This window comes from Rhinopithecus bieti, unplaced genomic scaffold (assembly GCF_001698545.2).
Source record: "Rhinopithecus bieti isolate Rb0 unplaced genomic scaffold, ASM169854v2 scaffold_3734, whole genome shotgun sequence".
NCBI lineage: Eukaryota > Metazoa > Chordata > Mammalia > Primates > Cercopithecidae > Rhinopithecus > Rhinopithecus bieti.
This window is the reverse complement of record NW_016804423.1, coordinates 1,823,615-1,847,176: the sequence shown is the minus strand read 5'-3', so window position 1 is coordinate 1,847,176 and position 23,562 is coordinate 1,823,615. Positions and strand designations below refer to the sequence as shown.

The 23,562-nt window shown below is 38.4% G+C and overlaps 1 protein-coding gene across 1 annotated transcript in view; it reads right to left on the bottom strand.

Annotated features, from left to right (window-relative positions):
• Positions 1–23,562, bottom strand: part of MYO16 (myosin XVI) — a 638,577-nt gene that overhangs the window by 328,029 nt on the left and 286,986 nt on the right. The window contains 3 exon segments of the mRNA XM_017868179.1: positions 5,269–5,374; positions 10,002–10,129; positions 21,999–22,064. Coding sequence (XP_017723668.1) covers positions 5,269–5,374; positions 10,002–10,129; positions 21,999–22,064 — 300 coding nt within the window.

Below are 23,562 nucleotides of genomic sequence, written 5' to 3'. Positions count from 1 at the left end.
CACTGCACTCCAGCCGTGGCCCCAGAGAAAACTCAGTCCAAAAAAAAAAAAAAAAAGTTAAATCAATCGATATCAGCCCACTAGTCTGCTCTCTGAAAGCTATTGCATAGTAAATGCTTATTTAGGTGATTTCAACAGAATTGAATATTCTTAAAGTTGAAATTCATTTGAGCCAGAGTTGGTGCAAGCTTCCTGAAACATGACTTTTCTATTCCAATAAATCTAATGTCATGGAAAATCCCCTGCTTCCAACGTTTGAAATTCAAATGCAGGGATTAGAAACCAAACAGCCCTTCCTAACTGCTCTTAAATGGCTCTGAAATTGTAGAGGGGAACAAAGCCATGTCTGTGGTGATCGGGTTCCACCCATCCGTCTACCAGGGGTAAAGTGCACTTGAAGCACAGGACAAAGGCATGTGAGCTCAGGCAGGCTTTTAAGATGCGCCAAATGAGGTGTAAGACTGACAGAAATACTTCAGTCACGTCTCTTAAAAATAAGTTTTTGACCTGCGTATAATGGCCAAAAGTCATTTCTGGACCTCAGTGCTGCACTCTCTCACTTTCTAGTTGTTACCAACTAAATCTTTCTCCTCCCCTCTCTTCTCCCGAAACCTCCTTCAGGGAGAGTACTGTCTGCTGTGACAGTGTGAAACTTATAGTTTCCACCCAAACCCTTTCACTTTGGGTTCTCTTGCTCCCCATACTCCACTGAGATGGCAATCTTTATTTTAACAATGATGCCATTATTGTCAACCACAGGAACACTTTCTCTACTCCTCAGCGTCTGCACAATACTACACTGAAGACCACCCCAACACATCCTGACTGATATGGTTTGGCTCTGTGTCCCCACCCAAATCTCAAGTCAAATTGTAATCCCCACATGTTGAAGGAGAGACCTACCTGGTGGGGGGTGATTGAATCATGGGGGCAGTTTTCCCCATGCTGTTCTCATGATCATGAGGGCATTCTCACGAGATCTATGGTTTAAAACCGGCAGTTTCCCCCGCGCACGCTCTCTCTCCTGCCATCACGTAAGACATGCCTTGCTTGCTTCTCCTTCACCTCCTGCCATCACTGTAAGTTTCCTGAGGCTTCCCCAGCCATGCAGAACTGAGTCAATTAAACCTCCTTTTTTTTTTTTTTTTTTTAATAAATTTCCTAGTCTCAGGTAGTATCTTTGTGGCAGTATGAGAACAGACTAGTACACTGACTTTTACTTCTCTTCATTCTTTTACTACACATTATTTGATAACTGCTGATCCAAATGACCTCCAATGAGTATTTTCCTAGGATTCAAGGCAAAATTGTCTCCTTTAGAATGAACCAGGCTCTCTCCGTGGAATGTCCAGTTTGTGTGCTTGCTAACACCTGGTCCCGCCTGCCAGCATTCGCCATGTTGGCCTGTGTGATATTCCACAGTGGGGTCTCACAACCAAATATGGCTGAACCATGTCTCTAACCAGCTCATTGTCCTTGCCTCTTAGGGCCACCTAGTGAACTTTCCTTTCATCTTATCCTGACTTTCAAACATTCTACTAGATAGCTCCATAGATCAAGGCTGTTCAAGGATGTTCTTTTCTACTCATTTCCTTAATTCCATTTTCCTTTCAGGAAGTATAGGAAGTACTCACTTAATATCATCAATAAGTTCTTGGAAATTTCTACTTTAAGCAAAACAATGTGCCTTCTAATGCAACCAATTTTATCATAGACTAATTGATATAAACAAGAGTTAAGTTTTTACAGCAGACAGGAAATAGTTTTGCCTCAAGTCACAGTTTCCAAGAACCCATCAATGACATTGTGAAGATTTATCGTACTGGTTCATCTCTTAAATATACTTAATTTCACTAAACCCTCTAATTTTATAAAGATTTACAGTAAATGAAAAAATGTATTCAATGCTTGTATTTAATTCCTGTACATATACTCAGATGATTTACAGATATGATGGCTGATGATTTTCGTGAACATCTTGGACACTGAATGATATTTGTGTGGATAATAATTTAAAGGGAAACAATAAAACCATAGCTGACATGGAATTTAAGCCATGCTCAAACCTGGGCAATATTTTTTCATGAGACGAGAAGTCATTTATTTACGACATCTTTTATTTGTCATGAGGAGTGAATAAAACACACAAGTTAACTAGAATTAGTTTTACTTGAAATATGCACTGATATTGTAATCTGGACTCCCAGATGCCAATTGATTTGGGAGGGTTATATCTAACTGATCCAAAGGAATGCACTTTAGAATGTATTCGTTTGAACTAAAATTTAAAGCCAATTTACATAAGGTAATAGAGAATGCATTAAAGAAATTATACAGCCTGCTGTCTCCCAAATGATCATTTTAATAGATGACTGTTTATAACTTAGAGGGGAAACTATTGTTCCTTGTCATTATGATTAAGTCATCAGTTTCTGTCATTTCTGTTAGTTAACTTGAGGCTATTTTAGAACCATGTTGTTTTACATGTACTCTAACTCTTTTTTTTTTTTTGAGAGGGAGTCTCGCTCTGTCCCCCAGGCTGGAGTGCGGGTGGCACAATCTCGGCTCACTGCAGCTCTGCTCCCGGGTTTACGCCATTTCTCCTGCCCTCAGCCTCCCTCCTGGGACTACAGGCGCCCGCCATCTCACGGTAGTTATTTGTATTTTTTAGTAGAGACGGGGTTTCACTGTGTAGGCACGGATGGTCTCGACTTCCTGACCTCGTGATCCACCCGTCTTGGCTCCCAAAGTGCTGGGATTACAGGCTTGAGCCACTGCGCCCGGCCACTCTAACTCTTAAGTGTCAGCTGTCAGGATATTAACTTATTTGAACAAAGAAGATAGGTTATGCTATTTTCCCAAGCTGACTCTCAATGTTAAATTATTTTGAGCAGCCAGGTGCAGTGGCTCACGCCTGTAATCCCAGCACTTTGGGAGGCTGAGGCGGGTAGATCACTTGAGGTCAGGAGTTCGAGACCAGCCTGGCCACCATGGTGAAATCCCATCTCTACTAAAAAATACAAAAATTAGGCAGGTGTGGTGGCACATGCCTGTAATCCCAGCTACTTGGGAAGCTGAGGCAGGAGAATTGCTTGAACCTAGGAGATGGAGATTGCAGTGAGCCAAGATTGTGCCACTGTACTCCAGCCTGGGCAACAGAGCAAGATGCCATTTCAAAAAATAAATTATTTTGAGTTTGCTGTAGAATTATGCAGGTGCTCAATACAGTATGAGCTTAGTAAATGGTTATAAATTAAAGTCATTAATGAACACACATGATACCACAGATATTCAAAAAACTGATTAATTATGCAGTCTTTTTAAAGAGAAAAGTCTACAGAATCAGACATAAGCTTAGGGATCTATTAGAGCTGAATAAATTTTAAAATTACTTACAATTCACAGGTATAAAATATGTAAAATCATACTAATTTATTAATTAAAAAATCAGTTATTCTCATTTCTAAATGAGGAATCAGATACTATAAATTTCCAGAACATGCCAAGTAACCACGACCATGGTAGAAATCACTCTACACTGTAGCAGCCAGATAAAAAAGCAGGTGACACAGAAACAAACACAAATAGCACAATATTCATTGTGCAGTATATTTCCGTATTTGTAACTTTTGAACTTTTAGATGGCATTGACTTAGGAAATGATTTAAGTGTAGCTGTCTTGCATGAATGTAATAAGACACTTTTAAATATAAAATTATGACTGAAATGCAGGTATCCTTCTGTAAAAGTGTGTACAGCCAGACACATGCCAGCATCAGAGGCACCTCAGTGGAAATTTCACACTGCATCAATATCACACTTTGAAATAAGTGCCAATAGAAAGTTTTATACTATTGTAACATGGTCTATGATGTGTACATGCATTATTTTTTGTCAAGGCAATGATATAGCACATATGTACATTATTTCTTGAATGTTATACAGATAATATTGATTTATTTATAGAAAATCTTATGTTCTGTTAGTATATACGTGGAATTGAACACGATTTTCCATATATGCATTTAGTGGTCTCTTGACCTGCGAGATAATAAACAAAATTTTTTAAACAAATGTGTCTTCCCTACACTTGAATGAAAAATAAAAGGTTGTAAAAAAAGGAAGAGAGGCAGAAAAATCCCACTATCTAACAAAAGCAGGGCAGGTAAGAAAAACTGAAGAAAATGTCAATGTTGGTTCTGTAAATCACATACAAGGAAACACACACAGGCCAAATGTACAGTCTCCTGATGACATACGAATGGTTTGTCCACATTAAATGTATTTGATAATGTAAAGTTAACTAAGGAAGTTAACTTAGGAAACTGGGGATAATTGAATGTGTCTCCTATACTGTCACAATACTCATTTTAGTGTATTCATGTATTCCCCACATAGAAACTGAGCTTCTCCCATGCTGTTGAGACAGCATCTCTGAATTCGAGGGACAGGCACTGGGAAGTCACTTTATATTAATAGATGCTTGTGGAATGAGAAAGCAAATGAATGAGACTGCATGGGCCAGGCTGAGAGGGATACATGCTCAAAGGTGACTTCAGCATAGAGTAAGAGGAAGGGGATTTAGTGTTCTAAGATTAGAGAAGCAATAATTTCTGGCCAGCTCCCCAGAATGTCCTAACACACTAAAGTGCACTTCCTTTTCCTTTTCTTTTCTTTTCTTTTTTTTTTTTTTTTTGAGATAGAGTTTTGTTCTTGTTGCCCAGCTGTAGTGCAATGGCGCGTCTCAGCTCACTGCAAACTCTGCCTCCCAGGCTCAAGCAATTCTCCTGCCTCAGCCTCCCGGGTAGCTGGGATTACAGGGACCTGCCACCACACCTGGCGAATTTTTGTATTTTTAGTAGAGACAGGATTTCACTATGTTGGCCAGGCTGATCTTGAACTCCTGACCTCAGGTGATTCATATGCCTCAGCCTCCCAAAGTGCTGGGATTACAGTCATGAGCCCCTGTGTCCAGCCTCAAAGTGCACTTTCTTTGTGAACAATATCTACCTATATTACATGTTTTAGATCCAACTATTCAGAGCAAATACAAAAAGAAAGTATGTACAAGATATTTTAAATATGTAAAATAAATAAATGTTCACTTCAACAATATTAATTTGAACCCAAGCTCAATAATTTTTTATTCTTTATTTCCACAAATTTTGACCCCCTTGTGTCTATTATGATGTCCCCTCCCCTATTTGTAAATGACAATTGACTGAACATCTTCATTCACATATTTGCCAACCCAAACAAAAAACTTACATGTTTGAATCTGGAATCCAGCATGGCCCTGCTGGAGGCAGCCCTGCAGGTGAGGTGTCTTATGATTTGTTTGCTGGCTTCAGACTTTCCTGATCCCCTTTCTCCACTAAGGAAAACAGAGAGGAAAAACGTAAGTTTGAAGGAACTTTGTTCCTTTGAACAAGCTTTGATCCTTTGAAGCTACTTTGAAGGAACAAGTAAAAATATTAACTGGAGATATTTCTCAGACACAGAAATGGGAAGGGAACGGCATATTAACTTGCAATGAGTTTGTGGTCTATGTTCACACTTCAGTTTGATGCATTTGTCTGAAATACCTGGTATATGTTTACTGTGTCATGTCCCTGATGGTGTTTCAGATGCTGGCATTACAAATAAATATGACACAAGTTCTGCCATTCAGTATCTCACAGGGTAGAACCACCTAGGGTAGGTGAATTATGCCAGAATGGTGTGAGGCTGAGAAGGAAGACATAACCGACTTGACTCAGCTTAGCAAGTCAACATAAAGTGAGGCCATCCCATGACAGCACGCTGTGTTGAGACATGCAGGCTCACACTTGGCCTTGGGAAAGCTGTTCATGCTTCATGGGCCTTACAGGAAAGATGTTACCTCTTCTGTGGAAAAGCTGTGAAATCTTTCTGCGCATTCCTTCTCTGTTCTTTGAAATGAAGGTAAAGTACATAGCTACGAAAACTAAGGCAGTAAGGTCTTCAGATGTGGATCTCTCAGCAGATCCTAAACCTGACCTGGTTACGTTTCCTTTTCAGCTTGCTTTCGGTTCTGCTGTTCTCTAGTTTGCATTTTTCTTTAATCTAGGAACGATCACTGAACTTTTTATTTATAATGGCATCACTTTTGATACATCCCAGGCATTCTTCATTAACTCACCCAGTTTTTACAAATGGTAAATATTCTATTCCTGACACTAGATGACATGGGATTAACATAAAATTCCAACACAGTAATTACTATTTCACAGTGATCTGCTCTACAATAAAGTTATTACTTCACCCAGATGAAAACTCATAAAATCGCCTTTACTTTTCTGGTAACCAGAAAAACTTTTCAAAGCCCTTTTATGAGTGCTTCCTTGGTTTTCTGCGGGGAAACATCTCTTTTCACAAAGTTGATTAAAAGTGTTTGCCAGAAAAGAAGTTGAAATTTAATTATTTTCTTAAAGTGTCGAGTCGTTAATGGATGCTTCCATTCACTTGTGCAGACTTTTGAACTACTGGGGCCTAAGAGTGTCAACAAATGAGGTACTAAGTTAACATTAGAAAACAAAATGAAATTTTTTCTGGTTTGGTACTGAGTTTTGGGACATCCATTCCAGGAATATTTGCGTTTTGATTGCTAAATCTTCAATTACCCTTTGTAAGTGCTCGTTTTGAGACACAATCGACACTCAATAATGACCTATAAACAACTTATTAAGTTGAATTTCAAATGGCTAATTTTATCCTATTAGTAAAAACGGAGAAAGCATGTATCTTAGTCCACACAACCAAGGATGCGGCAAAGCTGTATGAAAGCACACACAGTTTTGAAAGTAAGAGAATCACTAAAATAGTAAGTCCTAGTAACCACAGGTGTGCTCTTCAATTCTGTATATCAGGACGAGCGATACCGAAAGGAGTTGGCCAGCTTGCTTCAGGCAGACAGTCAGGGAGGTCCCTGGAGAACCTCCAACCCGCCCCACAAGTGCTTACATCAGATGTTTTCCGCAGATAAGGGAATTTGCACTCGGGGCTTTGCCTACACAAGCCCGCGGTGGAAAACTCCGTTCCTTAACACACGTGCAGCAAGGGGAATAAATCGATATGGAGCCGCTCAGTCTAAGCATGCGCACTGGAAGGACGGGGGGGTGGAGCCAGCAGGAATTTGCACTATAAGCCCCAGTATTCAACTAAGGGGACATCCGGCACCCTGCTTTCAGGACCCCTCTCTGCTGAGAGGTTCCCTTTCGTGTAATAAATTCTACTCCACTCACTCTCTGCTGTCCGCACGCCTAGTTTTTCCAGGGCAAGAACCCGGACCTAGCTGAGCTAAGGAGCAAAATCCTGCATCAGCACCTTCTTGAAACTTGAATGAAGAGAGATTTTTTCAAAATAAGGGGTTGATACATGGAATCATTAGCTTTAAAAAAATGACCCAAAGGAAAACTAATTCTGCAGAATATTAATGAGTTCTACTGGATAAAAAGTTCCATGAGCAAATACATGTGAAAACTGTTGGGTTAAACTAAGATAAACGGGGTTCTTCACCGAAACAACTGCCTGGCCGCTGTGCGTCCTCTCCCAGGCGGACCCCCAAAGAGCCTCGGCCCGCTGGTTCCTCGTTTTCTCCCCTCAGAGCCTTCCTAGGACCCACACTTTCAACAACTCACCTAGAACAGCTGCAATGGTCATCCTAGAATTAAGTGGGAGCACTCAAATTTACGTAAATTCTAAAGAAATAACTAATACATAGAAATAATCTAGTCTAGGGTCTGGCACCCAGTAAACTCTCAATAAACATTAGTTGTTATTGTCAACAGTATTACACACTCCCTATCTCACCAATTTACAGTGCTTTTTCTAAGCAACTTTTTAAAAGTTTTCCCTATTTATCAAAGGAAGAGCAGGAAACTAGACAGATAAAGCAGACAAAAATAGGGTTGCCTGAGTCTAGAATGGGTGGAAGCCCCCATCTCTGCGCCTTTCTCATCCTTGAGTCTAGAATGAGTGGAACGGTCAGGTGCACTAGCTCACACCTGTAATCCCAGCACTTTGGGAGGCCAAGGCAGGTGGATTGCCTGAGCTCAGGAGTTCGAGACCAGCCTGTCCAACATGGTGACACCCCGACTCTACTAAAAATACAAAATTAGCCAGGCATGGTGGCACGTGCCTGTAATCCCAGCTACTTAGAAGGCTGAGGCAGGAGAATCGCTCGAACCCAAGAGGCAGAGGTAGCAGTGAACTGAGATCGTGCCATTGCACTCTAGCCTGGGCAACAAGAACGAAACTCCATATCAAAAGAAAGAATGGGTGGAAGCCCCTGCTCCCGTGCCTTTCTCATCCTTGAATCTAGAATGGGTGAGAGCCCCTGTCTCAGAGCCTTTCTCACCCTTGTGTCTAGAATGCGTGAAAGCCCCTGTCTCAGAGCCTTTCTCATCCTTGAGTTTAGAATGGGTGGAAGCCCCTGCCTCCATACCTTTCTCATCCTTGTGTCTAGAATGGGTTGGAGCCCCCACCTTGACGCCCTTCTCATCCTTGTGTCTAGAATGGGTTGGAGCCCCCACCTTGACGCCCTTCTCATCCTTGTGTCTAGAATGGGTGAGAGCCCCTGTCTCGGCATCTTTCTCATCCTTGAGCCTAGAATGGGCAGAAGCCCCTGCCTTGGCGCTTTTCTCATCCCTGAGTCTAGAATGGGTGGAATTCCCTGCCTCAGCGCCTTTCTCATTTTTGAGTCTAGAATGGGTGGAATCCCCTACCTCCGTGCCTTTCTTATCCTAGAGTTTAGAATGGGTCGAAGCCCCTGCCTCAGCACCTTCCTCATCCTTAGGATGCTTCTGAACCCAGCACGAAAACAACTGCTAGCACGCTGCTTTGAAAACTGGAAAACTAAAGTGTGCACCCATCAGTCTGTGCCTCCATCCTCCATAGAATTTTTGATAAAATGCATATAAACATATAAGTGCTCATTTTAATATTTAAATAAGCCTTTTGAATTCTATCCAGGTTCTGACTTTACACCATTTTCATTTCACTTTCACTTGAGTTGTGTGCTACTGTACTTATGCGTTCAGTTCCAACCAGCACTACTGACAACAACTAAGGCACCGCCGTGAGTATTTCCGGAGGTTTCCCTCCCTCGCAGAAGTTTGGCCAAATATAAAACATAGGTCTCTGATGCAGATTTTAACATTTAAATGTTTCTTTAGTTTTCTATTAATTTATGAGTTAAATCTAGCATTACATTTCAAATTCAAAAAATATTTTGGGCCAAATGCGGTGGCCCATGTCTGTAATCCCAGCACTTTGAGAGGCTGTGACAAGAGGATCACTTGAGCCCAGGAGTTTGAGACCAGCCTGGGTAATATAGTGAGATCTCACTTCCACAAAAATTAAAAAATTAGCCAAGTGTGGTGCCATGTGCCTGTAGTCCCAGCTATTTGGGAGGCTGAGGTAGGAGGATCACTTGAGCCTGGGAGGTCGGCTGCAGTGAGTTGTGATCATGCCACTAAATTCCAGCCTGGGTGACAGAGTGAGACCCTGCCTCAAAAAAAAAAAAAAAAAAAAAAAAATTTAGGAAGTAGAATTCAGTGAACTGTGAGCAAAGGTAAATAACAAGAAACAGGCTGAGAAACCTTTGGAAAGAAAGAAAATTGTATTTGGGGCAGCCCTGGATTTTGAAGAACAGTGGCTTAGGTTCACTAATATTGGAAGTTTTTCTTTCTCCATGTTTTCTTAGGTTCAAAAGCAAAAACTTTTTATCTAAGCTTTAAATCTTGAAACGGAAATGAGTTTCAGGTTAACTTTGTTAATATTGATCCAGCTACACTTGGGGCTATTCCTAGTAGCCAAGATGTTTCTCCTTTGTAACGAGTCAAATGTACTTATTGCAAAGATATACTGGACCTCAAAGTGCTGAGAAAGTAAATAAAGGTAAACCATGGGAAATTAGGACATCTTCACTGGCAAGCCCATGGCAAACCTGAGTGTGGCAGACAAGGTTGAGGGGGACTCACCTGAGGATGAAACACTGAGGTCGCTGCTCCTGGAAGAGCTGGTGAAAGGCTCTCTCCACACAGGAGAAGAGGTGAGGAGGCAGCGAGGAACACAGCTTCCCTGAGGAGCTGAAATACAGCTGGGACACCTGGAAAACAGGGCAGCAGCAAGCAGAAAACCTGAGTGAAAAGGCACCAGGATTCCTCATCCCATAATGAGAGTGACTTATGTCCAAGATACAGAAGTGAATGAATTTCTAATTCTGAATCTCATTGGTATGTAAAAACATTTGTAAAATTACACCCTTCTCTGCACATTTTCAGCATGCATAATGACAAAATGGAGGCTTATACTTTATCCTTCATTACTTGGTCCACAGGCTTTAATTATTCTGCTGTCTTTAAGAAGAACAACTCACAAAAAAAATGTAGTTTAATAGATATCTGTGCAGTAAGCTGAAACTGTGGTAATTTATATCAAATACAATTTCTCTCAGCAGTATTTAATTTCAATACCATAAGACAGCCAAGGTTTTAAACTTGAATGTGAGAGGCCGTTGCAGCTGAAATGCATGTAAGTTTACAAATTTCTCAGAAAAACAAAAAAAGTAATTAATTTTAGAGAAACGGTGATTTACAATTATTGCCATAATGATTCATTTCCAGTATTTTTACTCCTTTTGAATTTCTAGTAAATTCCATTACTTTAGAATAAAAACTCAAGAGTAGGAAGACTTCTTAGCTGTGAAGAAATCAAAGTTATTTTTTATTTTGCAAAATAACTAGCCTACATCTTCAAAGATGTCAAGGTCAGAAAAGTCAAAAGAAGACTGCAGAACTGGTCCAGACTGAAGGAGAGTCAAGGGCATGATGGTTCAAAATGCAACATGCAATGCTGGCCTGAATCTCTGGCTCTATGGGCATTACTGGGACAATGGGAAATCTTGAACAAGGTCTCTTGATTCAGTGACAACAGTGCATCAGTAATAATTTTACCATTTCGATGACTGTATGGAGTTGACATAGGAGAATATCTTTGTTTAAATACCCAGTAAACATATTCAAGGTTGATGGAACTACGTGCCAGCAAAGTATCTTAAAATGGTTGGTGTTAAAAGTTGCTTGTACAATTTATCTACACATTTTACAGACATTTAAAATTATAGCAAAAATAATTTTTAAAGTAGAATAAATGATTCATGATGAGAGTTAACTGGATGAATCTCACAATGTTGAGTGTGACGGGTCAGATACGTAACAGAACACACTATATGTTTTCACTTACGTCGAGTACAAACACAGGTGACCAATCCTTGCTGTTAGAAGTTAAGTGGGCAGTAGCAGGGGAACTGTTAGTGTTTAAGGGGCTTCTGGAGTGTTTATAACTTTCTGGAGCTGAGTACCACCCACCTGCACAGTTAACAACATAAGCACTTTCCTACAAACATTACACACCTCAACCAAAACTCCAGAAAACTAAAGTCATCACACAGTGTGGTGCTGGTGCAAAGACTAGATATATGGATCACAGATCACTTGAAACAGACTAGAGAATTGATGAAGATGAAACGGGAGAGTTCCCTAACTCTGCCCATAGCATGTGTGACAGGGGTGTGGCTCATCTGTTTGGCCACTGTGTGTTCTCAATCCCCTTATGGGAGGAGGAGCATGTAGATGGGATGTGCAGGAGCTGGGGCCAGCACCTTTGGGCTCTGGCCCCCTAGTAGCATCTAGGGGTGGGTGCCTGCAACTTCTGAAGCCCAAGTGGGCATGTGTTACAGTGTGCTCTTTTAGCTTTGCCATGTATGAACAGCTTAAGTGTTAAACAGTTCAGTGGAGCTTCTGCAATTTTTCTAGGGCAGAGGGCCAGTATGACAGCTTTCTGTATCCTAAGCTCTTGTCTGGCATCCAGGAAAAATCAGATCACACATGGACTTGAAGGATGGTGAATACAGGGTTTTTACTGAGTGGTGGAGGTGGCGCTCAGTGGGATGGATGGGGAGCTGGAAAGGGGATGGAGTGGGAAGATGATCTTCCCGGCAGTTTGGCCATCCAATGGCCAATCTCTTCTCCAATCATCCCCAGCTGAACTCTCGACATTCAGATGCTCCTTCTCTTCTCTCCTTCTCTGGCACTCTTCTGCTCTTCTGTTCATCTGCTTGTGGAGCCTGGTGTTTGGGGACACCGGATTGGGGGGCATGGTGGGCCAAAGGCAACTTTTGGGCATGAAAACAGGAATACCTGTTCCCATTTAGGGCTGTGGGTTTCCAGGTTTGAGGGTGGAGCCTTTGCTGGGGAACTGCTCTCTTCTACCCAGTATCTCCCTACCTCCTGTCCATATCAAACAGTGTATGACCAACCAGGCTGCACTACCTCTCAGTGGTAAAGGGTGCTGCTGAGATGACTGATTGTCTATTTGTAAAGAAAACAAGTGTTGATCTCTATCCCATAGCATGTGTAAAAATTACTTATAAGTGAATTTAAATCCCAAATATGAGCAGCAAAGTTTAAAGCATTTTTACAAGCATATAGAATGACACTCTTATGATTTGTATGTAAACAAGGAAATAGGATTCAAAAATATAAATTATAAAGAGAATGATGGAGCAATCTCAATACATTAAATTTAACAAGCCCTGGTCAACCATATAATGATAAAAAATAAGCAAAGACAGAGAGGTGTATAAGCTGTGCATATAATCAGTAGGTCAGCAGCAATTTATAACATATTCCTACGAATCAATTTAAAAATGGAACAATAATAGAAATTTGGGCAAAAAATATGAACTAAAAAGATGGAAAATAAATGGGAAAGGATAGAAAGCTCTCTGGTGCTATTTCAAACTATAAGATGCTATATTACACACAAAAGCCTAGCAGAATTAATCACAGTTTAGTCATAATGATAATAATAGCCTACAGGCACTCTGTGCATGGTGCTGTCCTCAGCATCTCACAGGCACTCACTCATGCAGTCCTCTAGAACCTATGTCTGGAGTCAGATAAGTATTTTTATGTTTACAGGCAAGAGAATTGGTGCTAACAGAAGTCAGTGACTGGCCCAAGGGGACAGGGCTAGGTGGTGTCAGAGCTTGATTTCCAAATGAAGCTGGAAAGCATTTGGGCTGGGAAAACATGTCTATACTACTGAATCTTGTAGTTTTAACTAATTGGAAGAATTATCTGGCAATATCTTCTAAACTTGAAGATTCATATTCAACTGGGAATATCTCTGTTTAAACTCTCAAACATGAGCAAAACGAGAATTTATAAAACAATTCTTAGGACTCTTTGTAAGAGCAGAAAATACAGAAATTAGTTAAAAGTCTATAATAAAGATTAATAGACAAATATAACTTGTTGTGTGTCATTACAAGAAAATTCTAGAGGGACTTTAGAATAAATTAGGTCTAAAATTTTCAAGATGGAAAATTTTTGAAAGCATGAGGGCTGATAAACAGCTTTTTTGTAAAAGAATACAGTTAATGACTGGGAGCAGTGGCTCACATCTGTAATTCCAGCACTTTGGGAGGCTGAGGTGGGCAGATCGTGAGGTCAGGAGATTGAGACCATCCTGGCTAACTCGGTAAAACCCCATCTCTACTAAAACTACAAAAAATTAGTGGGCGTGGTGGCACACACCTGTAGTCCCAGCCACTCGGGAGGCTGAGGCAGGAGAATCACGTGAACCTGGGAGGCGGAGGCTGCAGTGAGCTGAGATCGTACCACTGCACTCCAGCCTGGGCAACAGAGTAAGACCTCATCTCAAAAAAAAAAAAAAAAAAAAGAATATAGTTACTATGTCATGAGTTAATTAAAATATAGAAAATAGCAGTATACCCACTTTTTGAATTTATATATGTGTTCACATATATAGTAAACATATGAAACACTGGATGGAAGGATAATAACTTCAAGATAACCATTATCACCACTTATGAAAATAAGTAGGTTGAAGTGGTATTTACCCTGTGTTTATAGAACAGTATGTCATCTATCTAATCTAAGACATCATACAATTAAAACATACTGTTATTTTTTGTACCACTCAGAAAATAAGTGTTACAATTAAATTAGGACACAGTGTTTTCTTACCACACCCTTACGGCTGCATCCCAATCACAAAAGTATATGTGAAAAAAAAATACAGCACTTTTAATTTTAAATGTTTTTAAAAGAGATATGAAACCAATATGCATGGTGGGCACACAACTGTCTGTTGCATTCTGCTTGACCTTTTTCCATTTTTAGTTATTCCAGAAGTTGCAATGAATATTAAGAAGAATTAAATGATAGTGATATACACATTATAATTCATAAAACTAAGGAGTTTTAGTCCAGCTTCATTTTCCAGCAGATCCAATTTCTATGCTTGTTGGAAAACCTAACTACACTATTTCACTTCTCCCCAAGTTCAGCATAGACTTAGACTCTAATTTGACAAAATGTTTTTTCAACTCTCTATTTTGTAAATGAGAATTTCATTAGATGTTCAACAGACACAAGAGATAGCCTGGATCATGTATCCATCTGTGTGTACATGGAGTTCATTTCTCTTTCTCACTATCTATTTTTTTGTTTTCATTTTTTTGAGACAGGGTCTCACTCAGCTGCTCAGGCTGGAGTGCAGTGGCCGAAGTATAGATCACTGCAGACTCCATCCCCTGGGGTCAAGCAATCCTCCTGCCTTAACCTCCCACATAGCTGGGACTACAGGTGCATACCACCACGGCTGGCTAGGGTTTTTAAATTTTATTTATTTAAATCTGTTTGGGCTTAGATATTGTCTTTATGCCAAGTTTTACTAGAGAGTAGATGTGGGTGATGAGCTTTGAGTATCTAAAGAAAGTTATTTGCTGATGAACTCATAACCTCTCTCAGCTCCCCTTTCATGTAAATCTCTTTCCTATGCAGTGTTACAGTTCATGTTGCGGAACAGTCCATTGCTACCACCTGCAACACATTGCTTGATGCTGATTCTATGCTTTATACATAATATAATTATGGAAATAATAATGACAGTGAAATTCTATAAAACCTTGAGGATTTCTGCTTATGCAGTCCCTTTTTTCTGAGTGACTGACAAGCCATCTAACTTTTTTATTGGTTACCATTCTCACTGTTAATATTGCACATTCTCATTGGGTCCAGCGAATAGCATCAGGGCCAGCCACTTCCTTCCCCACCTGTCTTTTCTCTTCACTTCACTGTCTTCTTTCCTTATCTGTATCATTTGAAACAAGAGGATTCTTGGTCAGGGGATATTTTAAGCACTCCATTTTAGCTCATAGGTGAGATGACAAGAGCTCAGCCTTGCTAATCGCTGATGGACTCTGGTTCCAGGGAATAAGTTCCTTCCTTCTTAACGGATAAAGTCCCTCCTTTTCTTCACTGGTCATTACACTTCTCAATAAACCAGCAACAGATTGCAGAATCCTGCCACGTTCATTTCTACAGCCACCAATGCTTCCACAGCTTACGAGAGAGCCATTGAGCCACTGGCCCCCATCTCTGGCGAGCCTAGAAACTTTGTGGAACCTCCCAGATGCCAATGGCTCCAAGTGCCCCGGGCTGCTGGTTTTGCACTATGCTATGAACATCTCACTCTGTAGGCCTGTGTAAGTGTCCTACTTGTTAACTGTATACCTATCTATAGGTGATGTATTTTGAGAAAGTATGTGTTTGTGTTTACAAAAATCACATATAATAATACTAATAATGAAACTGTCTGCCTCTGGGCGCAGCACTTGTGCTGCTGAGAGAAGCCTGCCAAGCATTCACTCTGGAGCTGCATGACCTGGACATTAACACTAGCTCTGCCACTCATGGGAAGACTTTAGAAAATCTGCTTAACCTCAAGTCTCAGCTTATTCAACTGCAGAGTCAAAATAACAATTCTTATACTGTTTTGCCTGCCTTTTGAGATGGAATGTGATAATACATGTAAAGCTATTTGAGGCAGTTCTGCCATGTAATAAGCACTCAACAATGGCAGCTGTCTTCATTTCCTAGAATTTCAAATATTATAGTCTTTTAACTTCTCACTCACATCAAATTGCATGGTTCATTTCTCTAAATAGTCCTACATATTTTTTAAACCCCATAATGTGGCTCTAGACCATTCTTCTGCTCATCAGAATCTTACTAATTTTTTAAGATTTGCCCTGATCACATTTCTTTTTCATTGTGATACTTATTTTTAAAAAAACCTGATAGGATTTATTCCCTTCTAACCTCTTGACTTACCAATTAGGACTACACACCCTCAATACAGCTATTTAATTATTGTCCTCAGCTCCAAGTGAAGTATGTGATTTTTTCATTGTTATTTGTGTTTTGTCTCTAGCACATCTACACAGTGCTCAAGAATGGGACACTCTAAGTATCTAAGGCAATGTATTTTCTTATAGAATCAACAGATGTTTGTTGGCTTGATGATGCATTTTTGTTTCTGATTTTAAGTTTGCTTTTTTGTAAAGCCCATGCAGGAAGATCCAGCTCCTTTCTATTTTCTCTTTCTCCCCTACATGTAACATGTTTAAAATGAATGATATTACGTGTCTTCAACATAAACAGGCAGCACAATAATGGACCCTGTCCTGGTTGGTTGTACTTCCTATGGAACTGCCTGCTGACTCGCCACTGTGACCCGAATCCTGGCAGTGGTGGTTGTTAGCATCAGATCAGCACTGCTGTGGCAGAAAGCAGTCTAACTGGGAGGCCTGCCCGCTGCCTTGTGTAGACATCAGTCTGGAAATGAAGTTTGCCTCAAGAGAGTTCTATGTCCATGATTAATAACTTGCTAGAAATAAAAATGAGTATTATGCAAAGGCTTAATATAACAGAGTTCATGATAATGAAATAAAACTAAAATGCAGATGTTATATGTGAATTTCTTTTAAACATGAAACAGAGAAGTCATTCTCCTGGTCTTTGTAATCTTTATAGATATAATTATATTTAATGTTTTTTTTTTCTTGTAAAGTAATCGGCTGGGAAGAAACCCAAATATTTGAACAAAATTTGTCATTTAAAGCAACAGACATAATACAATGATAACTACTAGAAACAAAAAGAAAGTTTTGTTATATGGCCTAAGGACAAGATCATTTTAATGAATACCCGATAGGTGACTACTTGATATTATTTACTAGGCACTAATATTGCTACAGGGAATAACCACTAATACAATGTAAAATATATGTCCTTATAGCAACCTAATATCTTTTATTTTATGGGTTGTTACCTATAGACAAGGAGAGCACAAACTATTTGATTCTACATAATGGATGTCAAGTCCAGAAGGACTAGACACTTTCACCTTTTCTTATGACCTATAAAAAGCAGGTAATTTTACTGTAAGCTGTATATCAGTGCACCTTTTACCTGATATATTTTTTTGTATTTATTTTCCATTTTTTCCATTTTCGTTTTAAGATGGAGTTAGAAATGATAAATATAAAAGGTGGTCTGTGTGTATATACATATATATGCAAATTCATTTTATAAAATCATAATACTTACATATTAAATACTTAATTCATATACAGAAACATATTTAGATTTTATTTATATTAATAATTGTATAAATTATAAGTTGCATTAGCTATTTTCAGTTTTAATAAACTATTCTGGTAATGATCTCAATGTATTATCTTATTCTTACATTAATAAATAAATATGTCTCTTAATGTGTTTCTCCTTTTCTCTATGAATGTGTATTTCTGAAAAAACTGCAAATGCAACATATAATTTGAAGCCATAATACCACTATAGTGTCAACACTTTAAAAAACAAACACACCACAAGTTAACAGTTTTTTTCCCAGCACAAGATACAATATAGTATGACAAGTTGTGTCATACTATAAAAAATTGTTATGTTAAATTTTGGCTAATACTTAAAACTTTCTGTCTAGATCCATAGAAGCATCCAAATAAGACTAATTTTTTTAACTTTTCATTCAATTATTCAAAGCTGACTTTTGTCTCACTGTTAATGCTTATTAAGTCTACAATCAACTGTTACCATAAACATAAGCCAGAAATAATATATTAATTGTAACTTTAAATAGGGTGTGTTTCTTTGTCTTTCCTCTCCCACCCCTTGATGCATACATAATTCAAAATTTAAAGGCATGAAACGCCAAACTAACCTAGGTATTTGAGGGCAAACGATCTTCTGACACAAATGCAATAAAAACAGATGTATTCTCCTTCACAGCTGTCATGAAGCAGCTACTATCAGTCACATTGTCCTAACCATGAACAATTACAAAGACTGGATAAAATACAAATCAAGCATCGAATGGCAGGGATAGTAAAATCAGCAAAGCAGCAATGACTGAGGGAGCTCGTAGAAAATCAGGATGCACCGGGCCACACGGGATCTTTTCCATGCCCTCCTCCCAGCACACACTGCCGCTGTGCTGAGTGTCTCTCAGCAGCATCACAGAAAGTCAGCCTAAGTGTCTCATGCTCAGCAGAGATTTGAGCAGCCTCACACAGTACTGGGGAGACACAAATCCAAGTTCAGGGTTTAGAAACACAGGAAAGCCAAAGGAATATCAGCCCAACTTTTCACCTGAGTCCAGCAAGGTGGCTCGCCTTTTCGAAGGGAGGCCGGGCGCGGTGACTCGTGCCTGTAATCCCAGCACTTTGGGAGGCCGAGACGGGCGGATCACGAGGTCAGGAGATCGAGACCATCCTGGCTAACACGGTGAAACCCCGTCTCTACTAAAAAAAAAATACAAAAAACTAGCCGGGCGAGGTGGCGGGCGCCTGTAGTCCCAGCTACTCGGGAGGCTGAGGCAGGAGAATGGCGGGAACCCGGGAGGCGGAGCTTGCAGTGAGCTGAGATCCGGCCACTGCACTCCAGCCTGGGCGACAGAGCGAGACTCTGTCTCTAAAAAAACAAACAAAAAAAATTAAACGAGACTTCACAGGGTCAAGGTAGTTTGTCTACAACTTGTGTGCCCACTAGGAGGAACAGTCAAATCTTCTTGGAAGGAAGATAACATCTTCCTAGACCCTACGGTTTTTTTATATCGGAAGTTCAATATTCCATCAAAAATCTCCATGGATGTCAGTAAATATATCCATATATGTAAAACACACACACACACACACACACACACACAGAGTCACATAGTAGAAACAGACCTCAATATTAGAGTCATAAGACACAGGATTAAAAAATATCATGTTCAAGAAAATAAGTGGCAAGATGAAGGCGAAGAATTTCACCAGAAGCCTGGAAACTCTAAGAGTATAAAATTGAAAAAAATCACATAACAGACATCAGCATTTTAAGGAATGATTCATGAATCATTCCCTAAAGTTTATCAGCAGATTCAAAACAACAGAAAAGATCATTTAAAATATGGCCAATTATCCAGACTGCGGCCAAAGAGAAACAAAAGTAGAAAACAAAGATTCATACAGTTTATATTTTTATAGACTTTCTACATATATACATATATCTAGATTTTTACAGAAAGAAATCACAAATAGATAATACCTTAAACTAATTGACAATGAAGTTATGAAATATCAAAATATCATACATGTAGAATTCAGTGAAGCTACTTTTAAAGTAAAATTTAAAAGCCCCAAATACTTATTTTACGAAAGGCAGGAAATCAAGGATATATCTATATAACATAAACAATAATCGAATTATACTCAAATTAGAAAGAAGGAAATTTTAAAACTCAGAAAACTCACAAATTACCAACATATGGAATAAAAGAAGTCACTCAAAATTCTACAAATATTAAAAGAGAAATAGAACTAAGAATATTTCTATGCCTAAAACTCTTAAAGATTAAATGTAACTAACATAATTTTTTAGAAATGCAATCATTAAAAACTAGCACAGAAAGAACATGAACTGTCCTATGTATGTCAAAGAAATTAAATCTAGAACTAAAACCTTCTCACCAAGAAAATACCAGGTCTTAATGGTTTCAGTTGTGAATTCTTCTAAACATTTAGGAGAGAAACAACACATACAATGTATGTATACACTTTGATGTACCAATTCCACTCTTTCCAACAAAAGAAATACATATGTTATCAAAAAAATTTTGTGAAGATGTTCATAGCAGTAATATTCTTGCTTCAAAAGACAAAATCTCCATCAATAGTTAATTAAACTGCCATATATCCACAAAAGGAAATGTTATACAGCAATACCTATTGTACTTATTGTATTGCGACACACAAAAACATGGGTGAATCTACCTTCCATAATATTGAAAGGAAGCAGCCAGGTACAGAGAAAGATAATCTGCGAGATTTCACCCACATAAAGTTCATCCATGCAAAGCGGAGGGTGACAGTAGTCAGAATTGTGCTGTCTTTTGGGGAAGTATGTCATGTTTGAGACACGGCATGGGAGATATCTGTAATCCTACTAATGTTCTATTTCTTCACCTGCATGATGGTTTTTAGAGTGTCACAACTTTTATAAATTAGTTGAACAGGAGATTTAATATTTGTATGCTATGCAGTATTTATATTATACTTCAATACACATATTCACAGAAATATTAATTAGGACTCAACAAAGTGAAAGATACAGAACTGAGCTTTTTCTCAAAACCATTTAATAACCACATATCAGATTAATTTCAGTCCTTGGATGAAACTCCTGAAATGAGCATGGGTGAATCCCTTGCTCTAGCGTCTCATGCTCACACACACCATTAGATTACACAGGGTGAGGCTGGCACAGGATTGGGAGGAAGGAGGAGGGTAGGCAGTTTCAACATAGCTTTAAAGTAACCATGGCACTGACTTTTTAATTTAATTTAATTTTACTTTATTCTATTTGGAGACGGGATCTCAATCTGTCTCCCAGGCTGGAGTGCAGTAATGCAATCACAGCTCACTGCAGCCTCAACCTCTTGGGCCCAAGTGATCCTCCTGCCTCAGCCTCCTGGGTAGCTGTAACCACAGGCACACACCACCATGGCTGGCTAACTGTTTTTTCATTTTCTTTTCTTTTGTTTTGTGTGTGTGTGTGTGTGTGTGTTTTTTGTTTGTTTGTTTGTTTGTTTTGTTTTTTTTTTTTTTGTTTTTTTTTTTTTTGTAGATATGGGTGTCTCATTATGTTGCCCAGGATGGTCTCAAACTCCTGGCCTCAAGTGATCCACCAGCCTTGGTCCTCCAAAGTGCTAGAATTACAGGCATGAACCACTAAGTTCAGCCAGAATTGACTTTTGATAAGATGGGTGGAGGGTGGGGTGGTGGATGCGCTCTTGTTCTCATGAACTTTTTCTGTGAAAATACATATTTGATTTCCTAGGAAGTTGGAGGAATTTCTCATTTTCTCTCTCCTCTCTGTCCTCCTCCCTGCCCGCAACACCTATGAGTGAGCCCCAGCTTCAGGAACATATACCCACTCCCTGCCTCCTGGTTTTGGGCAGGCTCCCGTTCCCTATTGGTGGAACCAGCCTTGTTTTTACACAAAAATCAGCTCCTATGATATAGTATTTTTGACCCATTTCTACTACTGCATTTTCAATTGATTGGAATAATTTTCTACAAGCAATTTCTCTTTGAATTTTTGGGGCCTCATAATTAAACTGGCAAGTCATTTGGGAAAATGTAAACATGCGACATCAACCTTTTTTATACCCATTGTTTTAACATCATAGAACTCTTCAGACATAAGTCATGTGTCCAAATAAAGGCTCTAAGCCAAATGATCTTGAGTTAGTCAAGAATGTATGGAAAATATATTTATATATTATTTAATCTTAGAAATCTGTCTAATGGCTATAGTCATAAACAAATTACACATTTTAAGTGCAAAGAAACATTTTGATAAAATAACTCTGATTTTCAAAATTGCCTCAAAATGAACTAAAGTCACTACAATGCAATCATTCAATTCAGAATTTTAAAAGGTTTTAGAAGTTTGCTTTGTTTTTATTAGTCATTTGATACAAATATGCATGACTAGAGCATATTACTCTACATTATTCAATGATATTTAAAATTTTGTACTCACCATGGAAGAATAAATTGGAAGTTCCTTGTATGGATTAACAAGCAAAAGAATGTCCCCAATGAATGTCTGTGAAAAAAGGGATGCAAACAGTTCATTATTCATATAAATAGCATCTTTAAAAACACAAATCATACAATTTAAAAGCCATTGTATGAAATATAAAAAATAAGAAAATCTACTTTAATATTTTGTAACTTTTAATATTTCATAATGTTTTAAGTTTGGAATTAAAATATTAAATGAATTAAATAATTCAAAATAAATAAAACAGGCTTTATTTCACTGAGCATATGAGAAATGAAATAGTTAAATTCTAAGAATTTCTTTTCTTAAAAGATTCTGTGAGAACCAAACAATGAAAAAATATAGACTTAAAACATGACAAAATACCTATGAAAAAGTCAATGGGGTAACAAATTCTGTTATTCTGCTACAGAATAATAAACTGCATAAGAGAGAAGTTAGTAAAGCACAATTATCAAATAAAATACTTTGTTTCAATTAAAAAGTCACAATGAGATACAAAGGCACAAAGTACAGATGGAACAAATAAAAATAATAAAATGGTAGATTTAAACCCAAACAACAGCAACCACATCAATTGTAAAGGTACCAAATAGTCCAATTAAAATGCAAAGATTATAAATTGTATTAAAATATGAAAGATGACTACTTTAAAGAGAAACATCCTAAACATATAGAATAAAAAAAAAAGGAAAAGAATGAAGCAAGGTATGCATGCAAACAATAATAACAGCAAAGAAGATGACTATGGAAATAATTAATTTATAGAAAATGTGCTTTTGGAAGCAGTACCAGAAGTAAAAAGAAACATTTCACAGTAAAATGATAAATCAATCAGGAAGAAACAACATTTCTAAATTTCCAGGAGACTAAAATCTAGCATCATATATATAAAGAAATAACATATAAGGAGAAAAACGTGAGTTAACAATGATAGTGAAACATTTTAACCATTTTTCTTAGTAATTCATGGAACAAGCAGACAAAATTTTAAAGTAATAATTACTGCATTGACCAATTTATTTATATAAAACACTGTTACTGACAAGTTGAACACTGGCTTGTTTCCTTAAACTTTAAAGATTTGAGTCACACAGAGTATGTTCTATTACAGTAGAATTAGGATAGAATATTGTCTCCCGAACTCTGTGTGAAGGGTCTTTATGTCATCCACCAGAAAACTAATTCCAAATAAATGTTTATCCTTTAAAAAAAGAATAGTGTATTGTATGTTAAAAATTAGCTAAGAGAGCAGAGTTTTGGTGCTCTTACTATAAAAGAAAAAGGTAACTATGTGAGGTGATGGGTATGTTAATGTGCTTAACTGTAGAACTCATTTCACTAACTGTATGTACATTGAAGCATCATGGGCAGGGGCAGTGGCTCCGGCCTATGATCCCAGCACTTTGGGAGGATGAGGCAGGAGGATAGGAGGATTGTTTGAGCCCTGGAGTTCAAGACCAGCCTGGGTAACATGCTGAGATACCATCTCTACAATTTTTTTTTTTTTTTTTTTTTTTTTTTTTTTTTTTTTTTTTTT